This window comes from Phalacrocorax aristotelis, chromosome 26, assembly GCF_949628215.1.
Source record: "Phalacrocorax aristotelis chromosome 26, bGulAri2.1, whole genome shotgun sequence".
In the NCBI taxonomy this organism is placed as follows: Eukaryota; Metazoa; Chordata; class Aves; order Suliformes; family Phalacrocoracidae; genus Phalacrocorax; species Phalacrocorax aristotelis.
In genome coordinates, this window is record NC_134301.1 from 2983559 (window position 1) to 3004269 (window position 20711).

Here is a 20711-nt window from a genome sequence, read left to right on the forward strand (position 1 = left end):
TGCTCAGGGTCCCCCAAAGCATCCCCCGCCAGCTCAGGGCTCCTTGCAGCCCCTGCCTCAGCCCCCCCCCCCCCCCCCCCGCCCCCGAGCCCCTCCCCAGCCTCCCGCTCCCACAGAGGGCTCGGACCAGCGTGTGTCTATCAAACGTGAGTTGTTTATTCTCGTACGCGACACGCAGGGTCCTACAGCTTGTGGGGACATCAACAGGCAACGGAGAGGAGGGCTAGAGTCTGCCTTTCCTCCTTTAAACCTTATTAAAAATGAGATTGGTCCTAAAAATATAGAAAGAAATAAATTTAAATTCACAAAACCTGTACATTATCAAAAAGTCACTAAAACGACACGGCTGGTTATAGAAAAGGCGGCCGGCGGGCTGGAAGGGGCCGCAGCCGGGGGGGGGCTCGATGCTCCCGGTGGTGCCGCAGCCCCCCGGCCAGGGGGGCACCGAGGCTGGGGGCGGGGGGGCAAAGAGAACGGCCCCCTGCCCTGGTGGGGGCTGCGGGGGGGGGGTGGGTGCCGGCCATGGGGAGGGCCTTTGGGGGTGCAGGGGTAGAGGGGTGTCAAACCAGGGCGGGGCCGGGTGTGTGTGGGGGAACTTCAACTGAACGAACACGAGAACGATACGGAGACTCCCAAAAAACTTTCCCACGACGGAAAAAAACCTGACGGATCTGAAACATTACTAAAAAACAAACCACAAAAAAAGTTTGTTACAGCGCAGTTATTTAGATAAAATATAAATATTTATGCGTAATATAAAGTCAGTTCAAATAGACTTCAAATCCACCTCTTATTTCAAAGCAAAAAAATAAAATAAAATAAAAAGTTTCTGAGGTTATTTGATAGAAAAAAGGCTACTTTGAGAGACGGGGGGGGGCGGGGGGGCGCGGCCGGGGCCCCTCCTGCCCAGGTAGGTGAGTTGTTTTCAGTGCTCTGTGGGGCCGGGGGGGGACGTGCCCGGGGCCCCCCCGCAGCCCCGCAAGCCGCCGAACCCCCAGAGCGAGTACCCGTAATATCCTGGCCAGGGGGGCTGGGGGGGCCCCGGCCCCTCCCTGACCACCCACTGCGAGGGGGGGAACCCAGGGGAAGGGGAGGGACCCCCGTGCCCACTCAGGCCCCTGCCAGCCGGGGGGGGCCCCCTCCCCACCCGGTACAACCCCCCTGACCCTGCAGGGGTCTGGGGGGAAAACACCCGCCTGAGGCTTCAAGTCCATGTTGGGGGGGTGGGGGGGCGAGGGGCCGGGGTCCCCCTGGGGCCTGCATTAGCATCCCTGAGGGATCCCAGTCGGGGGCGTGGGGGCGGCCAGGACCCCGGCACAGCCCCGGGGGTCCTCGTGCCATGGGGGGGGGGGGGGGGCCCGGGCTCTTCCTGAGACATGGAGGCAGGGAAAGGGGCTTGCTGGGGCCCCCCCGCCCTCCCCAGTATGGTCCCTGGAGCCAGGTGGGGAGGGGCTGGCGCCTGCCCCGGCCGTGGGCAGGGGGTCCGAGGGCAGCAGGGGCTGCACCGAGGGCCCCCCCTCCCTGTAAAGTGTCTGCGCGGGCGGGGGGGCTCCCGGCCGGGGCGGGGGCGGCGAGGCGGGGGGGTCTAAGTCCACTTTACTGGCCGTTAATGCATGTAGACGCTGCACAGGAGTGCTCGGACACATTCACTACGAACTATTGCTATTATTAAATATTCCCAGCGGGGAGGATTCGCTTCTGTTTGTTGGGGGGGGGGGGGGGGGGGGGCGGGGGGGCTGTTTCTGTTCTTAATTAGAAAATAAAATTTAAAAGAAAGAAAGAAAAAAAACACCTCTTTTTTTTTTTCTTTTTGGCTTACACAGTCTGTGAGTTTGTGGTGCTGGGGTGGGGGTGGGGGGGTCCGGGCAGAGGGGGGTCCGGGCAGCGGGAAGGGGCCGTGGGCGCCCACTACGGGGCAGGGGCCCGTTCGCGCCGGCCGGGGGGGCCCCCCCACGCGGGATCAGCAGGCAGCGAGATCAGCTCCAGAGGAGTCAGTTCTTGGGGGGCGCGGGGGGACCCCAGCCCCGGGCGGGGGGCGCCGTCCCGCCCCGCTCACGGGTTAGTAGCGTGTTTTCCCTGATAAAACTCCTCCCACCGGCTCTCGAAAAACTTGCGCATGGCGTGCCCGGCCTTGCCCACGTCCGAGTCGTCCTCGTTGAAGGTCTGGCAGTTGTCGAACACCAGCATGGCGTCGGCCGCAAACTCCTCTGAGGTCGAGTACCTGCGGGCAGGAGGGCGCTCAGTGGCGGCCGGGGACCCCACTGGCCCCTGAGAGACCCCCCAGGGCGCCCACTCACCTGCCCCGCAGCAGCCGCGTGCGCATGGTGGCAAAGTCCATGGGGTTCTTGATGATCTTGCGGTAGCCGGGGACCAGGCGGGGGTTGACGGGCTCCAGGAAGGGCCAGGCGTCCTCGTGCGACTCCATCTCCATCAGGATGATCCTGGAGAAGGGGTGTGGGGGGGGGGGGGGAAGCAGAGCAGGGTCAGGGGGAACCCCTGGGGACGTGGCCCCGGCTGCCCTGCGCCCCCCGGGCCCCACTCACTCGCAGAAGGTCAGGTCGCTGGGCTGGCCCCGCAGCGTCACGCCCCTCCGCTTGGCGGGGGACAGCCCCTCGCCCGCGTAGCGGGGCACGGGCAGCCCCTCGCGGCGGCGCAAGGCCGGCCGGCGCCGCGGGCTCTCCTCCTCCTCCGCGAGGCTCCCCCCGAAGAGACACCCCCGTTTCCGCTTCTTGCCTCGCCGGGGTGAGACGGGGTCCCGGTACTCACCCGCCTGCAGGGAGGGCGTGGGGGTCACCACCGGAGCCTGGGGTCAGCGCTGGCCCCAGCGGGTGGGGAGCTGCCCCGTGACCTACCTGGGAGACGCAGACAGAGCAGAACCAGTCGCCCTCGGGCACCTCCGTCATCTTGGGCCGGTGGCAGTAGAGGTGGCAGCCGCGGTCACAGCCGTCACACAGCAGCAGGTGCTCATCGTCGTCCCCGCGCCGGCACACCAGGCAGGTCTGTGGGGACGGGGGTCAGCCGCGCCGCTGCGGGGGTCGCTGCCACCCCAGGGCGCCTGGCGCTGGCAGGGGGCTCTCGCCCTCCCGCCCGGCAGTGCGGCATGGGCTCTCACCACTCTGTTGACCGACTTCTCCCAGGCGATGGACTTCTCCAGCTGGTAGATGCAGAGGGAGACCTGGGCTGCGCTGCGGCACCGCTCCAGCGTCTGCCGCCATGTCCGGATCCGGGGCGTGATCTCGTAGGCTCTGCGGTGGGGAGACGGTGCTCAGCCAGAGCCGTTTGCGTCCTGGCGGCGCAGCTCGGGGGGCGCGGGGCTCACATCTCAGTGGGGCCCAGGCTCAGCTCCTCCGGGCTGCTCAGCACGGCCTTCTCCACCACCACCTCGTGCAGGGGCCAGAGCGGCTCCTTCAGGTAGCGCCGCTCCACGTTCTGCTCCAGCGCCGCCAGCCGCAGCACCGCCAGGTCCAGGGGGTTGGTGCGCTCCCGGCACAGCGGCAGCCCGTCCCGCCGGCTCCGGATAGTGATGTCTTCCAGGGGCTCCACCTTGTGCTCACAGTACTGCAGGTCATCCCGCGTGGAGTCGGGACTGGGGCACGTCCAGCCCTGCGGGAGAAACGGGCTCAGGGCGGGCGTCTGGCGGGGGCTACAGCACTGCGGGGTCCGGCCCGGCGCCTACCCGGATCTGCAGGTCTGCCATCAGCACGCGCTGCTCCAGCTCCTCCACCCACTGCAGGACGGAGAGGTCTGTCTCGTAGGCTCTCTCCATCACCGACCACTGGGCCAGGGCTTCCTGAGACACGGTGGCGCTGGCTGCTTCGGGGCGCGGGTGGAAGATGGGGTCTGGGGGCAGAGCATGGGCTCAGCGGGGGGACGGGCAGCAGCCCCCCAACGCCGGCCTGCGCGGGCAGCCCTTACCCGTGGTGGCGCGCAGGCAGACCTCCCGCAGGAACTCCTTGTGCTTGGTGAGGTGCTTGTGCAGCGCCTTCTCCCGGATGCCCCGCGGGTGCAGCGCACGAGCCACCGCCTCCAGCTCCTCGGGGTCCTGCAGCCACCACCAGCCACTCTGCATCTCTGCAAGGCAGCACCGCAGTGCTCAGCGCCCCGCTGCGGGCACCGGCATCCCCGGCCCCAGGGGTCCCAGGGCTGGGCTGGGCTGGGCTCTCACCAGGAGGAACAGGCTGTTCTGTCAGCTGAGTCAAGTACTTCTGTTCAATCTGCTTGAAGAATTTGGTAGGGGGCCGCCCTCGGCGCTTGGGCTGCCCCGGCAGGTCCTGGAGCTTCTCCAGGCTGCCCCGGCTCCTGGGGCAGGCGCCGTGGGCCCTGGGGCCGGCGTGCACCGGCGTGGAAGCGAGCAGGGGAGCCGTGGGGTCATCCATGGGGAGGCCATTCAGCTGGTGGGGACAGAGTGCATCAGTAGGGCCAGATATGCACCCCCCAAAGCTCCCGACCCCATGGCCCCCGATACAGCAGCCCCCCGGCCCTGTAGCTGTTTCGACCCAGAAGGTTGGAGAGCATCCCCCAGCCCTGTGTCCAGGGCCCAGGCAGAGGGTCCCACCCTGCTTCCCCCAACCACCCAGGGACGTTCCCCTGCAATACGGTCCCCATGGGCTGGGGCTGAAGTGCTGGGCGCAGCCCCTCCGGCCCCACGCACACACCTGCCTGGCTGAGCCCTTGGGCAGCTCGCCACGGGGATGGCCACGGGGCTGTGCAGCCGCTCGCAGCGAGGGCTCGGCTGAGGAGGTAGCAAGGGGGGCTCGGTCATCACAGGGTGTCCGGGGCAGCAGGTTGAACCAGGGCCCCCGCTTTTCCACAGCCTCTGGGGCACTCTCCTCCTCTTCCTCCTCCTCTTCCTCTTCCACAGGGTCCGATGGGGCCTCGAGCGGTGGGAGCCCCGTGTCCCCCTTGCCGGGGCTGCTGTCCGGGGTGAGGACGGAGTCCTTCAGTAGGGATGACTGCGTCTGGCTCAGCCAGGAGAGGAAGGCGGACTGGCTGAGGTCATGTTGGCTCTGTCCCAGGGCCACCGACTCCTCCAGGACCCCGTTGACGGGGGGTGGTCTGGGCCCGCAGTGCTGCGGCAGCTCCTCTTTGCTCTTCCGGGGCCGGCCACGGGAGCGCGAGGCCGTGCAGTTCGTCCGGCTGGGAATGGGCACATCCACTGGCTCCTCCTTCACCAGGGAGACTTGGGGGGACACCTTCTTCTCTGGAGGCTCCTGGGGTGCTGTCTCAGCCACTGCAAGGGGAGGAGGGGGAGGTGAGATGCGAGTCCTCTCCCAGCCAGGAGATTCCCCCCCAAGAAGCCCCTTCCCAGCTCACCCTCTGCACCCTCCACGAAGATGCCGCCCAGGTGGGGCAGGACCCAGTACCGCCGCCGGTACCGGTCCTGGCCCAGAGAAGCCGCCCGCAGCATCTGCGAGGAATGCAGCAGCTTCTTGCGGAAGAACATCTGCCTCTGTGGGGAGAGGACAGGTGGTGGCGGGTCCCGCAGCCCCACAGAGGGCGCTGAGGCCCCAGCCCTCCACCGTCCACTCACCTTGGCCAGCTTCTCGATCTGCCTTTCAAGCTCAGGGATGCTGGATGCAGACGTGTCAGCCTGTGGAAGGGATCAGATCTGTCAGGAAAGCGCAGGCAGGTGTGGAAGAGACCACCGAAGGCAGCGGCCCCACCTCTGCCCCCCTATAAGAAGTGGACCCCGCTGCCGCCCCACCTCCTCCTCCCTCCGGGATTTCCGTCCGCGGCTCTCCTCCTCCTCCTCCATCTCCAGGCCCATCTCCTCCGTCAGGCGGGAGCTGCGCCGGCGCCGCCCGTCCTCCAGGCCCGTGATCTCCGACTCAGGACGGCCCGTCTTCTTGGCCAGGGCGACCTTCAACCTGCCGAGACACAGCAGAGGCACCCGCTGCCGGCCCCACTGCCTGCGCCCATGCCCACCCTGCTCCCCAGCAGGCCAGGGCGCGCGGCCACACCGCAGCACCGGAAAAGTCACCCCAACGTCTCCCAGTCCCAGGATGTGGGAGAGAAGGTGCAGATGCCACAAGCGGGACCCAGCCGTGCCTGGTGGGGCAGCCCCCTCCCATCCGGCAGGCATGTGGTGCTGCTTGCCACGTGTGTGCAGGCAGCGGGAGCCACGGGCACCCCCCACCCACCCACCTGCGCAGCCGGCCCTCGATGATCCACTTGTTCTTCCTGTAGTTGGACATGTTCTCCAAGGTCTTGTCGATCTCGCTGTAAAGAGACGGGGGCTGGCTGCAGCGGGCAGCCCCACGCAACTCTCCCAGGAAGGAGAGGGACCCGCGCCGGGTGCCAACCTGCCCGCGACATGCCCGCAGGCAGGAGTGGCCAGGATCAGAGGACGTGCTTGCCCCCGACTCGCACTCACTTGATGATGAGGGCGCTGCTGTTCAGCTCGTTCACCAGGAAGGCCAGGATGGCAGCTTTCTTCTCAGGGGGAAGTGCCTGGAAGGGCTTGGTCCGCAGCCCGTCGCACAGGTCCTCGCCCGCCCCGTACGCCATCAGGAAGCAGCGCAGGATCTCAGAGACGGTGTCGCGGTTCAGGCTGATCTCCGACACCTTTTCCCCCAGAATCTTCAGGGACTGGGCAGAGCAGAGGTGGGGTTGGGGAGCCCCCTCCTGCCCCCACGGGGGGTGCACCAGGAGGGGAAAAACAAGAAGGGGAGGAGGCCAGCACCCCGCAAGATGGGAAAACCAAGGCCAGGAAACTGAGTGGGAACGAGCCCAGGGGTGTCCCAGGTAGCCAGGCAGGGCCACCTGCCTGCTGCACTCCAGGCCCCTGTGGCAGGACAGACGTGGGAGCACCCCAAGGGCTGCCAGGGGCCGGGAGCTGGCTAGATGCAGGGAAAGGGTGCAGGAGGCTGCAGCAAGAGCAGCACCTCCCAAATCTGGGCTTCCCTGTCCCAAACCTGCAGCAGCCGGGGCCTCTTGGGCAGCAACTCCCCCACCCTGGCTAGGAAAGGGGACGGGGCAGGGGACGGGGAACAGGCTCACCTGGCAGTAGGGTGGCAGCCCAGGGTCATACAGCGCAGCCTGCAGCAGCCGCACCAGTAGGTCCTGCACCTCGCCTGCACTGTCGCCCACCCCCAGCAGCCCCTCCTGCAGCGTGCACAGGCTAGGCACGTCCTTGGCCGGGTCAAAGCCCAGGACCTTGCCGTAGCTCTGGAGGAACTCCACGACCGTCAGGCAGTTGGAGAAGGCGCGGCTGGGCAGGACAAGGCCCGGGATGCGGGAGAAGGCTGGCAGGGGCTGCAGGGAAGGAGAGGGGACAGTCAGGACTGGTAAAGCTCTGGGCAGGCTGCTTGCTCACCAGCTTGGCCCACCCAAGCCCCCCCGCATCCCAGCCGACCTGGTGGTCCCCCAGGCACATGTCCTCCGTGGGCTTCTTCATCTCCTCCAGGATGAGCTGCTGCCGCTGCCTCTCCTCCAGGCGCCGCTGGGCCAGCAGGCCCTTGTCCGCCTTCCGAGCCCCTTTGCCCTTCTTCTCCTTGGGCCGTGCTTTGTCCTTGCCCTTCTCCGGTTTGCCCTTCTTCTCCTTGGCCTGAGGACAGACACCAGGACGCATGGGAGGAGCAGCTCCATCTCTTGCTCCCTTCTTGGCCCCTTCATACCCTGTGAACTCACCTTGGACTTCTTCTTGGCCTCCTTCGCTCTGGGGGCTTTGGCTTCCTGCTTCTGCTTGTTCTTGGCCTGGAAGGGACAAGACCAGCTCAGGGACCTGGTGGCCTTCCCACACCAGGGGAGCCCCTACTCCAGACCTAGAGGGGCCCCAGAGCCACCCTGAGCCCCACACAGCTGCTCGTACCTTCCGCCTCATTTTCTTCTTGATTTTGCTCATCTTCAGCTTGTCCTCGTCACTGAGCACCTCTGCGAGAGCGGAGAGGGAGGGTAGTGATGGGCCGGCTGTTGGGGTCCCACCAGAGCTAGGCTGCGGGGGGCTGCACCAGCCACCCTGAGCCAGTGGGGCCAGGCAGGGGGTACCTTGGGCTTCCAGCCTCTTCAGCAGCCTCGCGTCTGTCTTGCTCAGCAAGTCGACCATCTTGACCTTGGGAGGCCGGCCCCGGCCACGCTTTGCAGCCGGTGGCTCCTTGGGCTTGGCCTTTTCGGCGTTGCGGGGTCGCCCGCGCTTGCCCGTGATGGCCTGGATGCGTGAGGGGATCTCCTCGGGGCTCAGCTTCACCCACTGCAGACCCTGCGGCACAAATCCGGGTCACCTCCCGCAGCACAGCGTGGCAGGGACAGGGCGGCTCAGCTGCCCCCCACCCACCTCCGGCGTGTCCCGCTCCTCATAGAAGTCTCCCACCGGCATGCGGGGGCTGAAGCTGAAGTGCTCACGCCGGACGTCCTGCACCACGTTCCTGCTCAGATACTGGGGGGAGGAGGAGGAAGGCTGTGAGGGTGGCTCAGTGCTCTGGACTCCATAGCTCCTGGCTCATAGCAGTGTCTGCCTGCTGCAGCTGGGGGCTCTGGCAGAGCTGGGGGGGCCTGTGGCAGAGCAGTACCGTGGGTCGCCCCCCACCCCACTCTCCCCAGGGACTGTACCTTGATGACCTCCGGGAACTGCTTCATCCTCTTCCCACAGGGCCCATAGTACCAGGTCTCGCCCTGCCAGCGGTGGTTCCCCTTCTTGATCCGCACCTCCCGCCTCCACCTGGGCACAAGGAGCTTCAGCCCGGTGCCGCGGGGCGGCTGCAGGGCAGGACGGAGGGACGGGGACGGCACCACGTACCCATGCTGCAGGGGAAAGCGCACCTCCTCCTGGGTGGCGATGCGCCGGCGGGGGACATCACCTGCGAGAGAGGGGACGGGACGCTGGGCTCGGGTGCGCTGGCTGCAGGGGGGCACCCACAGGGGCTCTCGGCCTTACCTGCTGCCGAGGCGCTTAGCGGGGCAGGCTCTTCGCTCTCTCCTCGCGCAGCTGAAGTCTCCAGACAGCTGTCGGCAGCCTCTTTCTCCTCCTCCTCCTCTTCCTCTGCAGATGGGGCCGGGGACTCCGCCTCCAGCGGAGGGTCAAGCTCCAGGGACCCCGACTCCTCCGGCCCCACGTGGCTGTTGCTGTTCAGGTCGACGCTGCCGTCTGCGGGCCCAAGGTCAGGGACGTCACCACCGAGCACAGCCGCCTTCCTGCTCCCCCCATGACATCAGAGAGCCCACGCCTGTCCCACGGGGGACGTGGCTGCGCACCCCCTCCCTGAGCTGGCCGGGGGCACCCAACAGTGCGGAGGAAACCCCCCCAGGGGCTCATGCCCAGCCAGGGGCAGGCGCCCACTCTGGCACACCATTCACCCCCTGTGGGGTTCCCCCCAGCACCGGCCGCGGCTCCCCGGTGTGGGCGCTGGCAGGCGTGGGGTCCCCGCTCTGCCCGGACACAAAGGTGCTGTGGCAGCCGCGGAGGCAGAACAAGGCCGGCAGGGCGGCCATCCCCACTCAGCCGGGGGCCAGCTGGCGCGGGCGGCGAGCAGTCAGCCCCGGGCACCGGCCGGTCCCACCGCGGCACATACCGTGCAGGGTGGGCGGCGAGCTGGGGCCGGCGAGCAGCGGGGGAGGCGGGGGGCCGGCGGGCAGCAGGCTGAAGGGGCCAGCGGCATGGAGGGGGGGGCTGGCAGTGCAGCGCAGGCTGGGCAGGTCAGGGGGCTCCTCCAGGGGGGACTTGTCGCTCATCAGCTGCGAGTCGTCCATCGCGTAGAGGTCCCCGGTGCCAGGGTCTGGGGAGGGGGTGAGCACCAGGACCTGGGCTGGGGGCACGCAGACCCACATCTCTGCTCCCGAGGGGTGGCCGAGCACAGTGGGCATGGGGTGCGGCCGGGCCCCCCCTGGCCGAAAAGGTGCCGGCAGAAGAGGGGTTAAGGGGTTTCGGCGCCCCCAGCCACGCCCCCTCCTCTGGGAAGTGGAGGAGCCCAAAATGGCCGTGGTGGTGGCGGTGATGTTCACCAGCGCGGAAGTTCAGGCGCTGAGTAACAGCCTCGTCACGGAGCTGGGAAGGAAGGGAAGGAAGGGAGCGCGGAGGAGGCTGGCGCGGGAGGGACGCGGCAGGGACACGGGCCCGCCCCGCCCGCCAGCGCCTGCCCAGGGCTGCCTGCCCGCCCAGGCCGCAGGAGAAGGCTTCCGCCATCACCACCGCCACCGCCCGCTGCCCGGAGGGGACCGAGAGGGGCTGGGCGCTGCCTCCGTGGGCACAGGCGGCGGCCGGGCCAGGGCAGCGCGGGGGACGGCCATGCCAGCCGGGTGCAGGCAGCTGCCCATGCTGCCCAGCACGGCCCCAACGCGCCCCCCCAGCCCAGTGGGGCTGTAGCCTCCCTACCTCTGGCCAGGGACTCGAAGGGCTCCAGGGGGTCTTCGCTCAGGATGTGGGCATCCTCCAGCTGAGGGGCGATGGGTGACGCGTCCCCCAAGCAGCCGCTGCCCGTGCTGGGGGCCAGGACGGGCCCCTCCTGCCCGAGCGGCACCACGCCAGGGGCAGACCCGTTGTAGCCGCAGATCTTCAAGTCTAAAGGGAACAACCGACTGAAAATAGACCCTGTAGCAGCAGGACACGATGGTGACAGAGCCCAGGGCCTGGCCACCCCCGCCCTGGGGTATCAATCGGCACGAGCTGCTGCCATTCCCAAGGCCTGCCCCCAGCACCCAGCCACCCCGGGGCTCGCGCACACACCACGCGGGGGTGAACATCGCTCTGCCAGCAGCGACGCCGCGGGCTCTGCCCGGCCTGGTTTAACGAGATCCCAGCACCAATTCTGAGTCACGACAGGCCAAACCCCGGCTGGGACATGGGGCAGGTGGGTCAGAGGGGCTGGGCCTCCCCGGGGAGCGCGATGCCCAACCCCACCATCCACCATCCCAGCTCAGGAGCCAGCGCCCGTCTGTCGGGGCTGCGGTGCCCCAGCCCAGGGCTCTGCCCGCCCGCACCGGCGGTGCCAGGCTCCTACCTGGCTGCTCCTCCTCCAGCTCCATGCTGCCCACCAGCCCGCCCCCGTTCTCCGCGATGGCAGAGGGGATCTCTTTGGCTGCGGTGTTGGCATCTCCCTCGCCATCGCTCGGCTCCTCTGGCGGGCCTGGTGGCAGCGAGAAGGGCGGACTGCCAGAGCCCAGCATAGGGGAGGGCTGGGTGGCCGTGTAGAAGCTGGCCGGCCCGTTCTGCATCAGCTCAAAGCTCTGGTCATGGAAAGAGTCGTACAGCTCCTGCGAGTCGAAGTTCAGCCCCATGGGGCCAGGGGTGCCATTGCCCCAGAACTCCTGCCCAGCCCCCTGCAGGTTAGTGCTGTGCCCCGGGGACGCCGGCCGGGACCCCCCGGCGACGCCGTTGAGCGGGAACTGTCCGAGGCCGGAGAGCGGGGGTGCGGCGGGGCTGCTGTCCTTGAGGCCGCCGGCAGGCGGGTATGGCGCGTAGTCCCAGAGGCAGTCGTAGGTGCGGAGGGGCGGTGTGCCGGCGGGCGGCGAGCTGGGGGTGAAGGTCCCTGAAGTACTGGGGTGAGATACAGTAGAGAAGCCATTGACATTCATGCCCCCGTTCAGACCTGCGAGGAAGCCAGAGGAGAGACAGATGGGTCAGTGGTGTGGCAGGGGTGTTTCTCAGCACCCTCCCTCCCACGGAGCCAGCCAGGCCCCACCAGCGGTGGACAAGAAGGTTTGAGGACAGACAGACAACTTGCCCAGCACTCATTGAGTCCCCTGCCCCACCGCTGCCCACCCTTGCCCCAGCATGACTGCTGCCTGCACCTAGACAGAGCTGGAAATTCAGACCCCAGAGACCCCCCCCAGTGCAGCTCCCTGCTCGGCAACACCGGCTGCGCCACGGGGCTTCGCTGGTGTCAGGCTGAGAGCCGCAGGATGCCGGGGATTAGCCGAGCGCTTGGCAGGGCTGTGCCAGATCAGCTGACCGGCCAAATCCACACGGAGACCCCATTCTGGCATGGCTGCTTTTCTAGGCCAAGGCGACGGCAGGCAAGCGACAGACCCCCGGCCCCAGCCCTGTGTGCAGGGAGATGCCGCCAGCTGTGCCACCGCGGCTCCTCTCTCCCCTCGACCCCAGCTGGGCTGCGCTGGCTCCGCGGGGGCACTTACTTTTCCCTTGTGGGGGGAAGCTGAGCGGGGAGCTGTGGGCGAAGGGGCTGTCCCCTGAGGCAGGCGTGGGTTTCGGTCCTGAGGCAGCGGGTGCAGAGGAAAGGCCAGTGAAGTTAAAATGGTTGTTTGTTTCCATTTCTGCAGAGGAGAGAAAAAGCACCAAGGTCAACCGCTGGCGGGGACCAGGGCTGCCAGTCCAACAAGTGCCACCCGCCACCAAGGCCCGCAGGGAGGGTGGGGACCCTCCACTCCCGCGCTGGGGCAGAGCTGCTCCCTGTGACAGGGAGTCTGGGGAAGCACCGGAACCCCAGCCCAGGGCAGGGTGAGCTCCTGACCCAGAGCTTGACGGAAACACGGCAGGGCTGGGGAGGGCAAGGAGTGATGGCAAAACCTCCCCGGGCCCCCAGTGATGATGCTGCCTCTGCCACGAACCAGCCCAGGCCTGGCAGCCCCAGCAGGACGAGCTGCCACCTGCACGAGCACAGCTCGTCACCACGCTCCAGCGTCCCCAGGGACGGCCGTCACTGAGAAACCCCGCTTGCCGCCCGCCCGCGCTTCTTCCCACATTAAACTCAAGCTCTCAGCTCCCTGGCGCCGCCATGCCAGGGCCCCAGCTCGGGGTGAGACCGCGGGAGCTCCGGCAGGCTCACAGCTGGTGGAGCCGTGGGGGCTGTTTCCCACCAAAGCACTGGCCCCCCCCGAGCAGCCCTGTGACCCCACACGGCATCAGCACAGCCCGGATCTCCCTGGGGAACGCTGCACTCCTGGCACAGAAACGCCTCTGCGGTGACAGCCAGTGCCCCTGCTGCAGCCACGATCCCCCCCCAGCCAGGGACCTGAGCCCCATCCCCCCCACGCACAGCTCTGGGGACGCTTCTGCAGCAGCCACCTGAGACAGGATCCCGGCTGGCCTCATGTGACAGCCGGGAGCAAGCAGGAGCCGGTGCCCCGGGGCTGGCTCGGCACGGCCCGGGGACAGGCAGGAGCCGCTGGTGACCTTCGCCACCCAGGAGGAAAAATGCTCCCTGCAAACCAGAGGCCCATGAGGAGGGCTCCCGGTGTGGATGGGACCCTGCTGTGCCACTGGCATGGCTGGCAGCCACCCAAAGGGGTCCCAGCACATGGGACAGGGGAGCAGATGGCGTGGGGGAGCCGAGGCCCTGCAAGCCCAGCAGATGAGACGGGAACCCTGGTGCTGGCAGGGACACCCCACAGGGCTGCCACAGCTGGCGTCTCCCTGTCCTGCTGTGCACGTTGAACCTGCCATTGGCCGAGGCAGCAACGGCTCCACCGACCTCTCCGGGAGGGCCAATGCTGCCACACACTCGGCCGATGCAACGCCTCAGCAGCAGCTTGTACCACGGCCCATGTCGAAACCCAGGCGGGGATTTCATCACACCCTTGCCCGCATCGGCCGGTGCCCCGGCAGGGGCAGGAGGGCCGGGGCTGCCAAGCGCTCTCCCGGCTGGCCGGGGACACGGGTGATTCATGCGCCAGAGAAACCCGTATGGGCGGTGACGCAGCTGCCACACACACGTCGCTCCCAGACATCCCAGGGTGGCCCCACAGCCACCCCCCCCCCCCCCAACCTGTGAGCCGGGGGCTGGTGCAGCCCTGCCTCTGCCCCGACCCCAGCCGGGAGCCCCCAGTCATGGTGGGGAAACCGGCCACAGGGTGGCTGAAAAAAAGAAAAAGCCTTTCCGGTCCCACCCCGCATGTGATGCGCCGGCCGGGAACGCCGCTGCCGGCGTTTGGAGGTCAGAGGAGGCAGCAAAGGGACACACCAGAACTGGACAGGTGGCTGCTGCAGGTCAGCGCCGCAGACTGGGATGGGCTGGGAGCACGCCAGGCACGGGGAGGGGGCCAGAGAGGAGTCAGCCACAGGGAGCATGGCCAGGAGAGAAGTGCCATGGCCGAGAGGGAAGAATAAAAGCCAGTAAGGTGGGAATTAACTACAGGGAGGGCAGAGGGGCTGGGAGAGGGGAGACCGGCCAGGTAGGAGCGGCTCAATCACAGGGCCAGGCTCCAGCTGTGGCAGCACCGTCCGTGCCGGCTGCAGGGAGCAGCTGCCCCAGGATGGGGACCGGGGGCTGCGGCACGGCCACACGTGCCAGCTCGCCCTTGCTCTGGGGACAAACGGGGCCCAGCCCTGGTGTGGAGACACCCTGGGCCCTGCGGGTGCTGGAGCCGCCCTCGGCATCACTGGGAGCCCAGCCAGCGCTGGGCGTGGTGTGGGCAGAGGCTGTTGCCTCCTGCCCGGTGCTGGGGCTCCTGCCCGCCGCGGCCCCGCTCCCCCTACCAGGCAGCACGTGACTGAGCACGGAGCCACAAACTGGGCCATGGCACGTAACCGGAGCTGGCCGCGAGCAGGCGAGGTGAGGAGGGCGAGGGCCGGGGACGCGGCCAGCCCTGGGGATGCACCCAGCCCTGGGGATGCACCAGCAGCGGGACGGAAGCCTCGGGCCTAGTGGCACTGCCGGGGTCTCACCGGCAGCGACGAGGTGGGTGCGCGGGGGCTGCTCCCCGGCTCCCACCGGAGCAGGCAGAGCCAACATGGCAGAGCCCACTCGCCCCGGTGTTAAAGCCCCAACCTGGCGGCGGCAGCACCCACCAGTACCCGGCCCGGGCTCACCGCGCTCCCGACGGCTGCGGGTGCCAGGCGGGGACACGGGCACTGGCAGGTGGGGACCGTCCCCCGGAGTCGGGGGGTACCCAGAGCTCCGGGCCTGGGGGGGCCGTCGGTGACGCTCCGCCGGTGCCGGTCCCCTGGCGGGGAGGTCGGCCCCCCCCGGCCCGGCAGCACCGGCAGCCAGACGCGACCTGATTAAAAAGGACGTTTCAAAAACAACGAGACGCAACAACCGGCTGCCATTTCCCGGCCACTTCCTGCGGGGGGACGGACACGGCCCCGGGACCGGCCCCCCCGCCCGCGGCACCGCACCCGGCGGGGTCCCCCCGCTCCCTGCGGCAAGGACACCCCCCCCACCCCCCGCCAAGCCCAGCCCCCCCCCGCCGGGTCTCGCCCCGCCCCCACCCGCCTCCGCAGGGGGGTCCCGGGCTGGGGGGGGCGGCGGAACCCAACGGCGGGGGGAGGGGGGGGTGTGGGTGGGAAGTGGGGGCACGGACAGGGGATGGAGGTGGGCGAGCTTCCTTCTGCGTCCGGGACGGGAAAGCAGGGGGCACCGCACCGGCCGCAGAGGAGGGGGCCCAGGCTCCCTGCGGCTCGGGGCCTGGAGGCCTCTGCGAGAGGGGAGCGGAGGTTCACCGGGGGCCAGTGGGGAGGGGGGGTCTCGCAGGGCACCGGGATGCAAGGGGGGGAAGAAGAGGGGGGGAGGAGTGTCTCACCGAGGTCGGGAAAGCGGGAGGGGGGAGGTCTCGCCGGGGCCGCCCCGGGCCCCCCGCGCCGGGCCCCAACCGCCACCCCACCCCGGCCGTTAACGGCCGCCCCGTACCGCTACCCCCCGCCCCGACCCCGCACCTGGCAGGCGGCGGCGCGGGCCCGGCGGGTGCCCCGGGCCCGGCTCAGGCGGCGCGGGGCGGGACGCGGCTCCGCATGGCGCGGCCCCTCCGCGCACCGGGCCGGGCCGGGCCGCAGCGCACCGGGCCGGCCGAGCGGAGCCGAGCCCAGCCGAGCCGAGCCAGCGGCGCAGGGCAGGAAGCGCCTCGCGCCGCCGGGCGGTCCCAGCCCCGCCCCCCCGCGCGCACGTCACCGCCGCCGCGATGGCGTCACCGGGAGCGGCGCCGCGCGTCACCGGGGGCGGGCCGCGCGCCCACGTGGGAGGGGATCCCCGCCCCCGGAGGGGTCAGGGCGGGGGGAATCCCCACGCGGGGCCGCCTCCCTCCCCCCCCTCCGCTTCCCCCGGGACCGCCCCCCCCCCCCCCGCTTCCCGTTTCGCCTGTGTCCCGTCCGTGTCCCCCCCCCGCAGCCCCGGAGAACGGCGGCGCCGCGCGGGGCAGGGGCGGCCGGGACCCCGCCGGTCCCGGGCGCTCCCCGGCTCGGCGCGACCGCAGGGACACCGGCAACCCCCCCTCGCCGCCCCCGGGCTGCCCCGGCCCCCGGGATCCCCGGTGACGTCACGCGACACCGGCCGGGCCGCGCTGCGCAGGGACCGGGGCCGCCTGCGGGTACCGGGGCGACGGGGGAAGAAGGGGATCCCCGTGCGGCCCCTGGGGAGGGGGGCGGAATCGCTGCCCGGTGCGGCGGCAGGGGTCCCGGTCCGGAGGGGGGGTGTCCCGGTACCTAACCGGTGGTCCCGGTGCACAGCCGCGGGTGCCGGTGACACCCGCCCGGCCCCGCGGGGATTCCGGTGCGGCCCGGTGTATCTGGTGGTGGGGGGGTCCGTGTCTCCGGGCCCCGTCCCGCGCGTTGCGTACCTGGGGGCGGCGGTGCCGGCCCGGCGCCAGCCCCGGAGCGGTGCCGTGCCGGTGCCGGGCGGCGGCGCAGGTGCTCCCGGCCCCGCGTGATGTCAGCGCCGCCACCGCCCCCTCCGCCGCACGGGACGCGCCGCCATTTAAAGGGACCGCGGCCCTTCGCGGCGGGGGTCGGGGGCGCGGCTGGGGGGACCCCCGCAACGGGGCCGCTCCACACCCTCCCCCCCCCACCCCCCCGCTGCAGCCCTTGTGGAGACACCCCCGCGGGACTCCCGGGACCTTCCGCTCCCCACCCCACTGGGTAGCCCCCGGTGGAGGGGCTCGGCCCAGCCCCACGGCAGCGGAGGTGGTGGTGTGTCTCAGGTGCCCCCGGGGCGGGGCACGGCCGGGGCCGGTGCTGGAGCCCCGCGGCGGGGAGGGCTGGGCCGGCACGGCCCCCCGGGACCCCGCGGACAAAGCCACAGCTGGCAGGGCCAGGGCTGCTCTTTGTGCTGCAAAATGGTGGAGCCAGAACGGAGGGGTGGGGGGGTGGCCAGGGCCAGACAACGGGACCAGCGTCTGCCGCCCCCCCACCACCTCCATAACCAGCCCCTGCCCCAGCATAGGGGGATCCCTCCCCACTCCCGGGGACCCCCAGGGCCGAGGGGCCCCGCACTGCTGGTGGTAGTTGAGCCCAGGCTCTCTAGTGCAGCCCCTTGTTGTGCCCACCCAGCCCTGCAGGAAGGGGGCTGTCACAAGCCCCCCTCCCCCCCACCCGGACTGGCAGCTGCAGCACACGGGGCCCCCAGGTGTTTTCACCGATGTTTTATTGGAAATGTTAAATACTGGAGATCAGGCCCCGGGTGGAGCTGGGGGGCAGCGAGGGGCTGTGGGGTGCAGAGACACTCCTCACGCGTGCTCTTCGGCCAACTTCTCCGCCTTGGCCACTGCCTCCTCGATGGGCCCCACCATGTAGAAGGCCTGCTCTGGGAGGTGGTCGTATTCACCTGAGGGGAGAGGTCACCTCAGCGGGGGGGTGCAGGGTGCTGAGCCCAGCCCAGGCTCCCCTGGACCCCCAGCTCCCCCCATGCCTGGCCTGGGGCCCCCCTGGACACCATCTCACCTGCCAGGATCTGTTTGAAGCCCTTGATGGTCTCCTTCAGCGGCACCAGCTTGCCCATGTGGCCAGTGAAGACCTCGGCCACCTGGAAGGGCTGCGACAAGAAGCGCTGGATTTTGCGAGCCCGGGCCACTGTCAGCTTGTCCTCTTCAGAGAGCTCGTCCATGCCCAGGATGGCAATGATGTCCTGCAGGGACTTGTAGTCCTGGGGGGAGAGACGGGGGGTGATCGGCCAGCACTGGGCTTTGTGCCCCATACCGCATCCCCATGGGGGGTCAGCCCTAGCCCCCTCACCTGCAGGATCTTCTGCACGCCTCGGGCCACATCATAGTGCTCGGGGCCTACGATGTTGGGGTCCATGATGCGGGAGGTGGAGTCCAGCGGGTCCACGGCCGGGTAGATGCCCAGCTCGGCGATGGCGCGGGACAGCACCGTGGTGGCGTCCAAGTGGGCGAAGGTGGTGGCGGGGGCAGGGTCAGTCAAGTCATCGGCCGGCACATAGATGGCCTGGGGAGGCAGGAGGGGACGGTGGGCCCGAGGCGGGCGCTGCAGCTTCCCCGGCACGGTGGGGTTGGCCCTGCCCTCACCTGCACCGAAGTGATGGAGCCCTTGCGTGTGGTGGTAATCCTCTCCTGCATGGTGCCCATGTCGGTGGCCAGCGTGGGCTGGTAGCCCACAGCAGAGGGGATTCTCCCCAGCAGGGCAGACACCTAGGAGAGAACAGAGCCCATGAGAGGCCCACATAAGGTGGGGGCTGGGTGTCCCCTGTAGAGCACAGCCCGGCCACCAGCATGCTCCCTGCCAGAAGCTAGCACACCAGCACCCCTGTGCCAAGCACAGACCTCTGAGCCAGCCTGGGTGAAGCGGAAGATGTTGTCGATGAAAAGCAGCACGTCCTGACCCTCCTGGTCCCTGAAGTATTCGGCCACCGTCAACCCCGTCAGAGCCACTCTGGCACGAGCGCCCGGGGGCTCGTTCATCTGCCCGTAGACCAGGGCGACCTGCGGGCAGGATCCCGGTGTCGGTGCGGCGCTGCTCTGCCGCCGTGCCCTCAGCGCTGTCCCACCCAGCCCCCTCAGAAGATGCGGCACACCTTGGAAGTGGCATCTTTCAGGTTGATGACTCCAGACTCAATCATCTCATGGTACAAGTCGTTGCCCTCGCGGGTTCGCTCCCCCACGCCAGCAAACACTGAATAACCACCGTGGGCTTTCGCCACGTTGTTGATCAGCTCCATGATCAGCACCGTCTTGCCAACGCCAGCGCCTCCAAACAAACCTGGGAGAGAATGGGAATCCCGCTCTACCCCAAGCCGATCTGGCTACCCCCGCTGTCTCCCTTCACCCCTTTCCTCCTCAGATCAATAAGTGTGGCTTCAGCAAGCTCAGAAGAACGAAAGTCAAATAGTTACTCATCAGCGAAGGAAACTACTGCAGAGGGATCAGTCCTGAGCCTTGGCGGTGCACAGTGTGAGCCCCCAGGGACTGCTCAGTAGGGCTGGCAGGGTGCCCCCCTCCCCAGACACCCCCAGTTCTTCTGGGGGCAACGTACCGATCTTGCCACCCTTGGCGTAGGGAGCCAGCAGGTCCACCACCTTGATCCCTGTCACAAGGATCTCCTGTTCAACGCTCATCTCCACGAACTCGGGGGCTTCGGCATGGATAGCAGCAAACCTGCAGCAAAAGGTGGCTGAGCAGCTGAACCAAGCCCTGCGGCCAGGGGGCCGGCAGGAGGCCGTGCGAGTGCGGTCCCTGCTCACAACCCAGGACAGCAGCCGTGCAGCAGGGATGCGCTGCATCCCTGTTCGCATGTTTGTCTGCTACTGCAGAACCCGTGCCCCCACCTCCAAACCCTGCACGATGCTCGTCTCCTGGCCCAGGGCTTCACTCACTGTTTTGTCGTGATGGGACCCCTCTCATCAATGGGTTCCCCGATGACGTTCATGATCCTGCCCAGGGTCTCAGGGCCGACAGGGATACGGATGGGCGCGCCGGAGTCCAGCACCTTCTGTCCTCTCACCAGGCCTTCTGTCCCATCCATGGCGATTGTGCGCACGGTGTTCTCCCCTGCCAAGGCGCAAAGACAGCATCACAGCAGTGCCCTCGAGTTGACCCTGGGGACAGCTGCTGGTGGCTTCCCCAGGCCCTGCCAAGGGAACAGTCTGCTGGGAGGAAGACCAAGAAGAGCAGCAGGACCCAGGGACAAAACAGCACAGAGAGAAACTAAGCCCAGGCCACAATAAAACTGCAGCCCAACAGGGCAGAGCCCTCCAGGAGCCATTTTCCTCCTCCTCAGATTGAAATCCGTGGCTTCAGCAAGCTCAGGAGAACGAAAGTCATCAAGACATCATCACGGGAGGACCCCTCCCACCCTCTGCAGCCCTTCTGCGGCAGATGCTCACCCAGGTGCTGAGCCACCTCCAGCACCAGCCGTGTCTCCCTGCCCTGCACCTCAAGGGCGTTGAGGATGGGGGGCAGCCCCTCATCGAACTGCACGTCCACCACCGCACCGATGACGGCCACAATGCGGCCAGTGGTCGAGCCGGCCTTGGCGGCGGGGGCTGCTTGGGCTGCATAGTCTCGTCCTGGGGGGCAGGAGAGGGACAAATCAAGGTCAGCCAGGAAAAGGGCAGCTCTGGGCACCCACGTGCCCCGGGGGTGCAGAGCTAGGGCTCCCCTGCGCGCCCTAGCTCCCCCGGCATGTGCCCGAGATCCCTGCGCCCCCCTCTGTGCACCCAGGACCCCCCGTTACCCCCTTGGTGCCCCCAGGACCCCCAGCACTCCCTCCTCGGTGCACTCGGGACCCCCAGCAGCCCTCCCTCGCTGCTCCCCCGCAGGCCGCTGCCCCCCCCACGCCCCAGTGGCACGGCCTCTCCCCTCCCCCTGACCGTATTGCACACCCCGTCCCGCCCGGCACCGACACCGGGGCCCCGACGCGGTCCCGGTGCCCCCCGCCCGCGCAGGCCCCAAGGTGACCCCGCGGCCGCCCTGCACTCACGCGCCCCGACGGCGGCGGCCCGGCCGGCCCCGCGGCTGAGGAGCAGCGGCAGGAGGTCGCGGCCCGGCCCAGCCCCGCGGCGCAGCAGCGGCCGGGCGGCGGCGGCGGCAGCGGCCGAGCAGCGACCCGCAAGCCCCAACATGGCGGCGCCGACTGAGCCCCGCGTCCCGCCCGCCCC

The 20711-nt window shown here is 68.8% G+C and overlaps 2 protein-coding genes and 2 non-coding genes across 7 annotated transcripts; all 4 read right to left on the reverse strand.

Moving 5' to 3' along the window:
- Window positions 1-134: 134 nt before the first annotated feature.
- Window positions 135-16523, reverse strand: BAZ2A (bromodomain adjacent to zinc finger domain 2A). Of its 4 annotated transcripts, XM_075075680.1 has the most exons (30): window positions 15545-15721; window positions 14699-14886; window positions 12067-12204; window positions 10932-11519; window positions 10307-10492; window positions 9507-9710; window positions 8873-9082; window positions 8735-8795; window positions 8548-8656; window positions 8273-8374; window positions 7987-8197; window positions 7811-7872; window positions 7630-7695; window positions 7355-7546; window positions 7000-7254; window positions 6374-6588; window positions 6145-6219; window positions 5705-5867; window positions 5531-5590; window positions 5314-5449; window positions 4656-5230; window positions 4166-4391; window positions 3916-4071; window positions 3677-3840; window positions 3320-3603; window positions 3113-3245; window positions 2853-2999; window positions 2544-2770; window positions 2298-2441; window positions 135-2221 (listed from the first exon to the last, which is right to left on the reverse strand). In XM_075075680.1, exons 3-30 carry the CDS (start codon window positions 12200-12202, stop codon window positions 2053-2055), a joined length of 5256 nt encoding a protein of 1751 aa, XP_074931781.1. In that variant the 5' UTR covers window positions 12203-12204; window positions 14699-14886; window positions 15545-15721; the 3' UTR covers window positions 135-2052. The 4 variants fall into 4 exon arrangements, with proteins under 4 accessions (XP_074931781.1, XP_074931782.1, XP_074931780.1 ...); XM_075075681.1 differs by lacking the exons at window positions 14699-14886; window positions 15545-15721 and adding an exon at window positions 16441-16523; XM_075075679.1 differs by lacking the exon at window positions 14699-14886.
- Window positions 16524-17226: 703 nt separating this feature from the next.
- ATP5F1B (ATP synthase F1 subunit beta) lies at window positions 17227-20711 on the reverse strand. Its single transcript, XM_075075688.1, has 10 exons — window positions 20534-20711; window positions 19938-20120; window positions 19428-19602; window positions 19088-19209; window positions 18630-18814; window positions 18379-18537; window positions 18124-18246; window positions 17831-18043; window positions 17540-17741; window positions 17227-17423 (listed from the first exon to the last, which is right to left on the reverse strand). Exons 1-10 carry the CDS (start codon window positions 20673-20675, stop codon window positions 17326-17328), a joined length of 1602 nt encoding a protein of 533 aa, XP_074931789.1. The 5' UTR covers window positions 20676-20711; the 3' UTR covers window positions 17227-17325.
- Window positions 18887-18960, reverse strand: LOC142048764 (small nucleolar RNA SNORD59). Its single transcript, XR_012657527.1, has one exon. It is a non-coding gene; the product is annotated as a small nucleolar RNA SNORD59 (small nucleolar RNA).
- Window positions 19823-19895, reverse strand: LOC142048766 (small nucleolar RNA SNORD59). Its single transcript, XR_012657528.1, has one exon. It is a non-coding gene; the product is annotated as a small nucleolar RNA SNORD59 (small nucleolar RNA).